A 12,284-nucleotide genomic window follows, 5' to 3' on the forward strand; every position below is an offset into this window, starting at 1 on the left:
AACCTCTCCAGTCTGAGACCAGCGGCACTCCTGTGCCTGGGGCTCCGCGCAGAGCATGGCCTCCATCTGGAGTTTTAGTGTGGTCCCAGATAAGGCACTCCACTAGCCTTCAACAGCTGGGATCAAAAGCGTCTCTATTTCTTGGTAAGAACAATGCCTACAAGTGGGATTTCTACACTCGTCCCTGAACCCCATTCTCTCAGTCCCGGTGGGCGGCAGGGCGCTGTGTAAACACCACCAGGGAGACACGCAGCCTTCGAGCTCACCCCAGGCCGAGGCCCAAACCCAGGCTTCCAGGAGGGCTTGGGACACCGCTAACACTGAGAACGGAGTCCCCGGAAGAGACGGAGCGATTCTCACAGAAGCGCTCCCCATTCCCATTGAGAGCACAGTGAGCAGTGCCAGGGCACGAAAAACAGAACGAAGGACAATTACAGTTTTCATAAATCTGCCTAGGCTACACGTCCACGGAACTCTCCCTCCAACCAGCCAACTCCATAAAGTCTACACTCTGAGACAAAACTAAATGACTGAAGAAATAAACGAGTATATTCTAAATAATTAGATTCTATATTGAAAGGCAATACAGTGTTCAATACTAAAGAGCAAAGGCCTGATAACTTTGATACCTTACAGAGATCCTTTTGATTTTCAAAGTACTTTCACGTACAATTATATAATGAGTCTTACACAATTTCAGGATTAGGCCACGTGGGTGCTGTTAGAGCTGAAAGACAGAGCTATGGCCCCATCTTCTGACTTCAGCTCCAGTTCATCTTGGCACCACAGCAAGTCACTCTGGGGCCAGTGAGAACCCCAACAATGCCAGAGCGCTCCCAAATACAAGTATTTAAAGGAGAAAGAAAAACTGCTTAAATTAGACTTCAACCAATCCACAACGCAGCAAGCATTTACAGGTCCCCTTCTGCGTTTAAGGGTGCACGTTTTTAGCACACTGAGGCTCCCCTTGGGGCTCAGTGGTAAAGAACCCACCTACCAGAGCAGGAGATGCAGGTTCGATCCCTTGATCAGGAAGATCCCCGGGAGAAGAGAATGGCAACCCAGTCCAGTATTTTCCACTTAGCCTGGAAAATCCCAGGGACAGAGAAGCCTGGGGGGCTACAGTCCATGGGGTCGTAAACAGTCAGACACGACTGAATGACCAAACAACAACACGTTTTAAAGACACTGCAGAAGAATTTTAAAAGATAATGCGTGGCCACTGCATTCAGGAGCTGGCAGAGGAGAATCTGCAGCTATTAGATTTATAGCACGTTTTTCGAGGGTACTGCTTTCTCACTGCTTAGTACCTGGTATAAACAGAGCACCCATAAATGTGTCTACCTTACAGGTGGATTGCACATATATGAACTCATCTGACTTTCAGCTGTCTCCACTCTCCCCTCACAGAGTCAGAGGAAGACAGACTCCGCGCTGAGGCTAGCCGCTCCCTCTGCTCTCCTTGACCACACTAAGGCCACCTGCTGCCCTTCATGTCCATGCTCCTTCACCTCCCAACCCTGGGAAACCAAAATGCAAAAAATACACAGAGTGAGCGCAGGACACACGCTCCTGGACTGAGCCGCACCCTCTCTGCTCACTCTGAACCCCACACTCCCCCAGAGTCAGCCCCGCACACACACATGTGGACTGAGCTGCACCCTCTCTGCTCACCCTGAACCCCGCATTATCCCCAAACACAATAGCTCACTTGCCTCCCACAGTTCAACAGTCCCTCCAACTGATGAAACACACTCCCCTCCCCCCTTTCCTGCTATTATTAGAAACTTTCCATGTCTTTCAAAGCCCCTTTTAGAGGCCTTTGCATGTTCTGACAGCCGAACCTTCCCTCTTCTTCCTTGGACTCCGCCTCTGGCACTAAGTCTGGGCCTCTGCCCCCGCCCGCCCCCAGCTGACTGCAGCTCCAGGACAACAGCTGTGTCCTCCTCACGGGCATCACCACTGTGACATCCAACGTGCACTCTCTCCTAGCAACCCACAAACACTGCTCGAAATAAACACAGCATCGAGCTGCTCCACTCGGACGCCTTTTCCATTCTTTCCTGGGTCAGCGGCAACGTCACTCGGGCATAAAGGCCCTGCTTTTCCCTTTCCTGAGAAGTTCTCGGACCCTGATGGAGACGACTTCTGTCCAGAAATGACCTGGGTCTCCCCGAATCAGAGGGATACGTGCCAAGTGAGACACTGCCCCAGACCATCCTCACCCTGGGGGCGGGCTGATGGGGGCAGAGCCTCTCCAGGTTCACACTGTTACCTGAACAAGTATCACCCATGAAGTCTTCTTTCTGTTCTGACCATGCTGTGCGGCATGAGGGATCTTAATTCCCCCACCAGGGACGGAACCCACGCCCTTTGCAGTGGTAGCACAGAATCTTAACCATGGCACCGCCACCGAAGTGTCCATGAAGTAATATTTCCTGTAATCCTGAGGATCTTTACAGTTACCCTGAGGCTCAGAAATACCTCTTAGCTCAGTAAACATGGGCTTCCCTGGTGGCTCAGAGGGTAAAGCGTCTGCCTGGAAGGCGGGAGACCCGGGTTCAGTCCCTGGGTCGGGAAGATCCCCTGGAGAAGGAAAATGGAAACCCACTCCAGTATTCTTGCCTGGAGAATCCCATGGATGGAGAAGCCTGGTAGGTTACGGTCCACGGGGTCACAAAGAGTCGGACACGACTGACTTCACTTTCACTTTCAGTAAACATGGCCTTTAGAAAATAAAGCCTCTCTTGGGACTTCCCTAAAGGCCTGGTCATCAGGACACGGCGCTTTCACAGCCATGGCCCAGGTTCCATCCCGGGTCAGGGAACTCAGATCCCACGAGCCATGCACAGCTTGGGCCAGAAAAGAACAAGAAGAAAGAAAGAAAATAAAGCCTCTATGTCCTTCTTAAGTCACCACCAACGTAAGGTCTTTTTGCTACTATTCTAAGGGGTGAACAAAGAAACCGAGATGTGTTCAAAAACTCAGAATAAATTAGCACCACTAATATAAACAACAAAGCCGCTCTAAATGCTGTTGTCTGGGTCCATCTGCCGCTTCTAAGTTAGACACCGGTGCTAACAGGAACGCAAGACACCCAGCTGACTAGCGACAGGCCTGACTCCAAGAGGAGTAACAGCCCTAACCTCTTTTTAAAATGTGTCATACAGAGTTGAAATATGAGACTAAAAAAGGTCATCACGCTAGAATGCACTGATTCTTCCCTAGAAAGGGAGTCTGGCTGTTCTTCATTTCCACTTGCTTGAAATTTAGACTTTCTAAAGATTCTGGGAATGAGAGTGTAAGGTTTTTACTCTCATTCTTACTCTTTTACCTCAAGAATTATAAAATCTTTAAGGTTTTTAAGATACAAAAAGAAAAAACGAGGGAAAGACGGGGCACTAATCTCTGAAACACTGCTCATAGACCCTGCGGTCGAGGCCCTTAAAGGCGGGGGGCTCTGTGGGCAGGGGGTGGAGAGCTCTGGGGGGCTCTGCGGGCGGGGGCGGGGTGCGTGGTGGAGGGCTCTGGGGGGCTCTGCGGGTGAAGGGGAGCTCTGCGGGCAGGGGGTGGGGGTCTCTGCAGGAGGGGCTCTGTGGGCGAGGGGGAGCTCTGCGGGCAGGGGGTGGGGGTCTCTGCAGGGGGGCTCTGCGGGCAAGGGGGAGCTCTGGGGGCAGGGGGTGGGGGTCTCTACATAGGGTGCTCTGTGGGCAGGGGGTGGGGGTCTCTGCAAGGGAGGGGGCTCTGTGGGGGGGAGACTCTGCGGGGAGGGGGTGGAGGGCCCTGGGGGGCTCTGTGGGGGAGGGCTCTGCGGGCAGGGCTGGGCGGGGGTCTTTGCAGGGGGACTCTGTGGGGGCAGGGGGGCCGGCTCGGCGGGCGGGTGGGGGTGGAGGGCTCTGCGGGCGGGGCTGGGGGTCTCTGCGGGGCAGGGGGGCTCTGCGGGCCTGGGAATGCAGCCACACGGGGACACACGGGGAGGGTGAGGACAGCCAGCAGTGGCCCGGGAGGGCTGGTCCAGCTCGCGCCTCCGGGTTGGCCACCTGTGCCCGAGGAGACAGTGACTCACCAGTCTACTTCACTCAAAGTAGTAGTTGTTCCGGCAACAGACACTTAAAAGTTTGAACTTATTTCCAAAGGAACCATGTTCATCCACAAGCCAGGGTAAAGAAACCACGGCAACAAAGCGATCGCAGCCACCGTCCGTCTCAGCTTCACTTTAAAAGGAGGGAGACAGACCCCTAGGACTGGGCCAGCACGACTCCAGGCTGAGCTCTGCCTGTCACCTTCTAGGGGAAAAGCAGAACCCCGGACGGAATGAGATGTAGGAGGTCAGAATCACAAACAAGCCGCCGAACAGACAAACACCAGTGAGAAGGGACGGGCAGGCTCTGTTCATGGTTCTCAGGTAAATGGATGTCTCTGCAGAGGTGGGCTGAGGGGCCGCCCAGGAGGGGAGCTCTGCTGCGGGCGCCTGCTCCTCAGAACCTGCAGCGTCTGTCAGCACACCGCCTCTAACTCCCTGCACCCGGCACCCTCTCACGGGACCCAGCGAGGCTTCTGAGGGATCGCTCCCAGGCCTCTGCAGCGCTGCCAACAGAGCTCGCCCTGCTGTGCAACAGGAGGGCTATAACGGGCTCCACTCCTGCAGAAAGGGGCCGTGAAACACCTCATCTGACTTTCAAAGGACCACGGCTTTATGTAGAGAACTTACCTTAGCAATCCACAGTTAGTCTCATCCAGAACACATGTGACTACCTTATCTCCCTGGCCACGCCTTCACTCAGCAGACACTCACTCAGCACCCCTTCCAGCCCAGACACTGTGTGGTGGGGCTCTTCTACACAGAGTGTGAAGAAATTCCCCAGGTCTGCCCCCGCACATGTCCAGCTACAGCCGCTAGAAACAGCCCAGACAGTGCGACCAGCAGAAGCCACCCCCACGCGTCCCAACAAGTACGCACCACCTACAAACAGGAGCAAACACAAAATCTCAACCAAGAAGCTGCAGATTTAGCAGCTGCGCAAAACACAGTTATCAATTATTCCTTAGAACTAATTCAACTGCCCACTTTTATGAACTGCAGTAAAGAGCGGTCACGGCTGTATGTGAAACTCAGACTCGAGAGCAGAAGAGCACGTGTGTCCGCACGCACCGCCAGCCACTCACTCTGCTATGTTGAGGTAGCCACAGGACGCTGCTGCGTGCAGGGGCGTCCAGCCCTCGTTGTCCTGCTGGTTGACGCTGGCTCCGTTCTCCACCAGAAACTTCACCACGTCCAGGTTCTCGTCAATGCAGGCCTGCAAGGAAAAGCCCGTCACTGACTCAGCAAGTGCGTGTGGGGACGCTGCCCCGGCTCTGGCGGTGCGGCGGAGCCGGGGAACAAGGCGTGTCAGCCCCCACGTCCTGAAGGGTGTCTGGGGGGCTGCTCAGCCCTGGGATCTTAGGCAAACCCCCCAACTCCCTCCCTGCCTCAGTGCTCAGCTGTGAAAGCGGCATGATGGCAACTGATCGTGTCACAGTGCCGCGAGGACTAACCAAGGACAGTGATCGCTGAAGTGCTGTTTCATCACGTCATCCAAGAGCGACGTCAGGAACCACTGATTTGCCTATGAATCTTACAGGCTCAAATACGCCTTTCTCAGTGGGAAGCTGCAGTTGAGGTTCCAGGACTGCTGAACCATCTCTGCTCTGGCGAGAGGGTGCGGTGAGCCCTCAAACAGAAGCCGTGTGCTCCTCTCCACGTCCGTCTGAGCAGCTGCAGACAGCACGGCACGTGTGTCTGTGCAACGTCAGGAAGGCAGAGAAGCTTCCGGAACAAAGGCTGCAAGCCCACTCTCAGCCAGCAAGGACAGCCACAAGACCCACAGGCCATCTGAGCACAGCCAGAGGACAGAAGCAGGGACAGCCACGTGGACAGAGGCGACTACCGTCAAGGCTCCGGTGGACCCAGAGCAGCGGAGATGCTTCAGGGCCCAGCAAATGCGAGTCCCTTTTTTAAAACTTGTCTCTTAGCCCCTCCTTCGCAAAAGAAGAAAAGAAATTAAAACTTTAGCTGAGAACAACTATCCAGGTCAAGCTGACTTGTGTACACTGTTAATACCCGGCTTGCCCCTCACTGGCTGAGGCCCGCACTCAGACACGCAGCCCCACGGCGAGGAGCCGGGAGCCTCTGAGGGGCAAAGCAAACACCTAGAGGCCGGTTTCCCTCAATAATGACCCTGAAGAAGCCGTAGAAACTCTTAACGTGACTAACCCTCAATCACGGATTCTAAGTGTCCTTAACGCCCTCTGACAACCGCAAGCACGCGTGTGGCCCTTCCCCACAGCCCGCGCTCAGCGCCGACTGCGGACAAAGCCTCTGTGTACCTGCCCAAGGTGCCAGATGAACACGCAGCTTTCTTCACAGATGCTACTTTACCAAAAAGAACCAACAGATGAACTACGACAATCAAGGCGCGAAAGTGAAAAGTGAGCCTGTCACTTCAAAGGGAAAGAAACCTCGTATTTCTTGCCAATGACAAAATTTGGCCATCCAATTAAAACCAGAACTTTGAAAAAACTACCAAGAGCCTGACAGCTCCCTAATGTTCAGTTTTCCAATGTGATCAGTGGGATTATCAAAAAAGGTGATTTATACTGTAAACGGAAATACATACTAACATCTGGAAATCGGTGTAACTCAAGGAACCCATACTTTCCACAAAAGCAAATTCATGTGTGAGAAAACCACGCAAGGTAAAAAATCCACTCAAAACACAGGGTAGATGCTGGACTTTAACGTCACAAAGTAAGGAAACTCCACTGATTCCACAGTGTGGAATCCAGATTCCAGACTGTGACTAATATTTAAGACGCTACTCTTGCTGGCATTTCAGCACAGCACCTGGAACACCCGTAGCCGTGTGAGCAGACTGTTAGGACACTCCCCCCTTCCACACAGACACCCGTGTGAGCCCGGATTTCCCTCACATACATTCATCAGAACAACCTATCACAGGACACAGAAGGCAGACGCGAGCAGAGAGTCACGCAGGTGCAGGACAAGCCGCTCTTCCCTTTATGCCACGTCGACGGGCTGCTTTCACTTTGCTTTTGGTTCTGAAAGTACACAGCTCTTTTCCACTAAAGTACCTGTTTCATATGAACATATAATGGGCTACTGCTATTTTGACTGAATTACTAAGCAGGTAGTTTCAACACTTTTCAGTAATATGTAATAATACTTATGAACGAAAGCTCTTTAGGGTCCTGAAGAAATTTTCAGAATGTCAAGGATTACTTAGATCAAACAGTTTGAGAACTGATGTCTTCAATGAAACATACCAATGGATATTTTACAGTTATAATGAGCAACTGGGGAAGACTGAGGGCAGGAGGATGAGACGGGTGGATGGCATCATCGCCCCAACAGACATGAGTCTGAGCAAACTCTGGGAGATAGTGAAGGGCAGGGAAGCCTGGTGCGTTGCAGTCCGGGGTGGGGGTGGGGTGGGGGCAGGTCACAAAAGTGACAAGATAGCGACTGAACGACAATGGACAACCGTTTAAATAGCAAAAGATTTCCCTGGGGAGAACTGAGCCAGGCTTCTGAGGAGAACTACAACACTTAAGAAGCATCTATCCAGCAAGAGGACTAAAACAGAAACCTCTCCAGATAAACCTCATGTCAATCCCATTTAGAAACAAGCACTGGATGACAAGCGGTTGATTCAAACTAGAGGATATTTATTTAATTAGGTAATCTTGGCTGAAGATTCACCTCATGGCAAAGAGATGAGGAAACAATGGAAAACTGAGAGAGACTTTATTTTGTTGGGCTCCAAAATCACCGCAGATGGTGACTGCAGCCATGAAATTAAAAGACGCTTGCTCCATGGAAGAAAAGTTATGACCAACTTAGACAGTGTATTAACAAGCAGAGACATTAATTTGCCAACAAAGGTCCATCTAGTAAAAGCTATGGATGTGAGAGTTGGACTATAAAGAAAGCTGAGCGCTAAAGACTTGATGGTTTTGAACTGTGGTGTTGGAGAAGACTCTTGAGGGTCCCTTGGACTGCAAGGAGATCCAACCAGTCAGTCCCAAAAGAAATCAGTCCTAAATATTCATTGGAAGGACTGATGCTGAAGCTGAAACTCCAATACTTCGGCTACCTGATGCGAAGAACTGACTCACTAGAAAAAAACCTTGATGCTGGGAAAGATTGAAGGCAGGAGGAGAAGGGGACAACAGAGGATGAGATGGTTGGATAGCATCACTGATTTGATGAGTTTGAGCAAGCTCCAGGAACTGATGAAGGACAGGGAAGCCTAGCATGCTGCAGTCCACAGGGTCGCAAAGAATCGGACATGACTGAGCGACTGAACTGAACTGCCTGAAGAAATCCGGGATAGACACCAGGTCACTCAGGTCTGACCTAAATCAAACCCCTTCTGATTATATAGCAGAAGTGACAAATAGATTAAAGGGATTAGATCCAATAGACAGAGTGCCTGAAGAGCTATGGACAGAGGCTGGCAACACTGTGCAGGGAAGCGTGACCAAAACCACCCCAAAGGAAAAAAATGCAAGAAGGCAAAACGGTTGTCTGAGGAGGCCTTACAAATAGCTGGGAAAAGAAAAGTGAAGGGCAAAGGAGAAAGGGAAATATATACCCAACTAAATGCAGAGTTTCAGAGAATACCAGGGAGAGATAAGAAAGCCTTCTTAAGTGAACAATGCAAAGAACTAGAGGAAAACAACAGAATGGGAAAGACTAGAGATCTCTTCCGTCAGGAAGCATTTAACAGGAGGCTTCCTGTGTGCTGTGTTGGATCTGTCAGGAATTCTCTGCTCCTTATTAATTCCTGAATATTCAGGAATCAAGAGGAGAGGCAAGCGTCTCCCAGGACTGAGGAATCCAGGCATTTCCTTCATTAGTGTTTCTATATGGTGATAAGTACTCTCTTTCTTCTTGTGAACCACACCGTAAAAGTGATTGTTTACAACTCTCTCTCTCTTTAATATGGATCGCCTATGTTTTGTAAGCCTGGAATTTTAATCTTTATCTTTGCTGAGAATAACTACCTTGTAAGACAGTATATATGCCCACACCATGTTGATTAAAACACCTTTGCTCCATCAGAGCTCTGGTCTCCGTGTCTGTCTTTCTCTCTCTCTCCCTCTCTCTCTTTTTCAGGCTGATCCCCTGGAGCACTGAGGCTCTCTGAGTTTACTTTCCTGCCTGGGCTTCTAAGACCCTCTCGAGAAGGCGCTCTGCATCTTCACCCCATCGAGAGGGCACCTGAGGCCTCTGTGAACAGAGCAAGTCCCATGTCAGGGGCTTTACTGGCTTTCTGTGTAAACCAAGGAATATCAGCCTCTTTCTCTCCTTTACTTTCTTAGTGGTCGACTCCGGACCACCAGGTTCCGGTCCATTAAAGGACCTCAACACTCTTCAAGAAAACTGAGATACCAAGGGAACATTTCATGAAAAGATGAGCATGATAAAGGACAGAAATGGTATGGACCTAACAGAAGCAGAAAATATTAAGAGGTGGCAAGAATACACAGAACTGTACCCAAAAAAGGTCTTAATAACCTGGATAATCACGATGATGTGGTCACTCACCTAAAGCCAGACATCCTGGAGTCTGAAGTCAAATGGGCCTTGAAGAATCACTACAAACAAAGCTACTGGAGGTGATGGAATTCCAGTTGAGCTATTTCAAATCCTAAAAGATGATGCTGTGAAAGTGTTGCACTCAATATGCCAGCGAACTTGGAAAACTCAGCACGGGACTGGAAAAGGTCAGTTTTCATTCCAATCTCAAAGAAGGGCAAAGGAATGCTCAAAATTCTCCAAGCTAGGCTTCAACGGTATGTGAACCAAGAACTTCCAGATGTTCAAGCTGGATATAGAAAAGGCAGAGGAATCAGAGATCAAATTGTCAACATCTGCTGTATCATTGAAAAAGCAAAGGAGTTCCAGAAAAACATCTATTTCTGCTTTATTGACTCTGCTAAAGCCTTTGACTGTGTGGATCACAACAAATTGTGGAAAATTCTTAGAGAGATGGGAACACCAGGCCACCTTCCCTGCCTCCTGAGCAATCTGTATGCAGGTCAGGAAGCAGCAGAACCAGACGTGGAACAGTAAACTAGTTCAGAATTGGGAATGGGTGCGTCAAGGCTGTACACTGTCACCCTGCTTATTTAACTTGCACACGCAGAGTGCATCGTGAGAAACGCCAGGCTGGATGAAGCACAAGCTGGAATCAAGACTGCCTGGAGAAATACCAGCAACCTCGGATATACAGATGATACCATTTTAATGGCAGAAAGTGAAGAACAACTAAAAAGCCTCTTGATGAAAGCAGAAGGGGAGAGTGAAAAAGGTGGCTTAAAACTCAACAATCAAAAAACTAAGATCATGGCATCTGTTTCCATCACTTCACGTCAAATAGAAGGGGAAAAATGGAAAGAATAGCAAATTTTACATTTTTGGGCTCCAAAATCACTGCGGAAGGTGACTGCAGCCATGAAATCAAAGGATGGTTGCTCCTTAGAAGAAAAGTTATGACAAATGTAGACCGTGTATTAAAAAAGCACAGACATCACTTTGCTGACAAAGGTCTGTAGAGTCAAAAGTATCGTTTTTCCAGTAATCATGTTCGGATGTGAGAGTTGGACTAAAAAGAAGTCTGAGCGCAGGAGAATTCATGATTTTGAACTACGGTGCTGGAGAAGACTCTTGAGAGTCCCCTGGACTGCAAGAAGATCAAACCAGTCCATTCTAAAGGAAATCAACCCTGAATATTCACTGGAAGAACTGATGCTGAAGCTGAAGCTCTAATACTTCGGCCACCTCATGTGAAGAGCTGACTCATTTGATGCTGGGAAAGACTGAAGGCAGGAGGAGAAGGGGACGACAGAGGATGAAATGGTTGGATGGCATCACCGACTCAATGGACACGGGTTTGAGTAAACCCCGGGAGTTGGTGATGGTCAGGGAGGCCTGGCGTGCTGCAGTCCCTGTCCATGGGGTCACAAAGAGTCAGATATGACTCAGCGACTGAACAACAACAATCTTGGTTACAAAAAGCATCGTGTTCATTTCCCCCAAACCACATGATATACTTTTTACAATTAGTGGAATTAGCTAAACATCTTAACCTCGATTTGATTTGAAGTCATATATCCCTCCAATTTGACCTTTTGAGGCCAGATGACTTTTATAGCCAGTATTCAAAAAAGCCTCTTTTTCAACCAGCAGTTCCAAAAAAAATCAAAAATTTTCCTATTATGTTTGCTTAGGTTGATCAACTCTATAAGCTTTCCTCATACTTCCTTACCATATAAAATATTTCATAACTATTCATAATATTATGAACCATTTTGTAATTCAGATTATCAGTGAATCTCTCCCACTCTGCATGTCTGCCAGTCTGCAACTCCACAGGTTAAGATTTAGCTAACCCCCTACAGAATATGTCACTAAAAGCTGCTAATACTTTAACTGGAAGGATGGAAGACGGTATTTTCAAATAGGTACTGAAATTCGAGGAGGAGACAGTGCTTCAGAGGTTAAGGACACTCTCTGCCCAGGAGTCATATACTGTGTCGGGAGGTCAAATGTGCCCTCTTGGCCTGTGCTAGTAAGGAGCACGAGTCAGCTGCTCCTTGCTTGGCTGCAAAATCTCTCTGGCTCTGGAAGGAGACCAGCTGGGACACTTAGCCAGGGGCCATACTATCACCAGACAGAATTCTGGGAGCCAATGTTCTCAAGATGGTTCTTCATCCTTAGATGACTGAGCCAAATTCCAGAGGTAATGTCACCCCAGCGCGGCAGGTACCAAACAGGAGAAATGTGTCTTCTCTTCCCCCTCGCGTCTCCCCTTCCTTTTCTTTACCTCAGCGTAACTTCCGCTCTCTTCCTTGCCAGCTCCATGATCACTCCCGTCTATGACTCTCACACCCCTGACACAGTGTCCGTGTAAGCATGACACCGTGAGGAACAACGCCGTGAGGATGTCCGAGACGCCGCCACCAGCCTCGTGTGACAGCGCCCGTCTGCAGAGTCATCCGGGAGGAGGCAGAGCGGCACACCTGTCAGATGCCCCGCCTGGCACTCCACAGGGCATGGCAGGGGCCGGGCAGACCCGGGCTCGCGACCAGCCCTGCCAGTGCGCACAGTCCCGAGTGAGGACGCAGCCTGAGCACCAGGGCTCAGCTGGGGGTGGGGACACCACCACCTCGCAGGCTTTGTGAGGGTTCAGAGGGTATAGCCTTGGCGCAGTGCCTGG

The 12,284-nt window shown here is 50.0% G+C and overlaps 1 protein-coding gene across 11 annotated transcripts in view; it reads right to left on the reverse strand.

Annotated features, from left to right (window-relative positions):
- Positions 1 to 12,284, reverse strand: part of PPP1R12B (protein phosphatase 1 regulatory subunit 12B) — a 167,369-nt gene that overhangs the window by 116,687 nt on the left and 38,398 nt on the right. For all 11 annotated transcript variants that reach the window (XR_009490774.1, XR_009490773.1, XR_009490775.1 and 8 more), the window contains exon 2: positions 5,167 to 5,297. Coding sequence is in view for 7 of the 11 variants with exons in the window: in XM_059875611.1 (XP_059731594.1) it covers positions 5,167 to 5,297 (131 nt within the window). In the remaining 4 variants the exon portion in view is untranslated. The remainder of the gene's footprint in view (positions 1 to 5,166; positions 5,298 to 12,284) is intronic.

This window comes from Bos taurus, chromosome 16 (assembly GCF_002263795.3).
Source record: "Bos taurus isolate L1 Dominette 01449 registration number 42190680 breed Hereford chromosome 16, ARS-UCD2.0, whole genome shotgun sequence".
Classification (NCBI taxonomy): Eukaryota; Metazoa; Chordata; class Mammalia; order Artiodactyla; family Bovidae; genus Bos; species Bos taurus.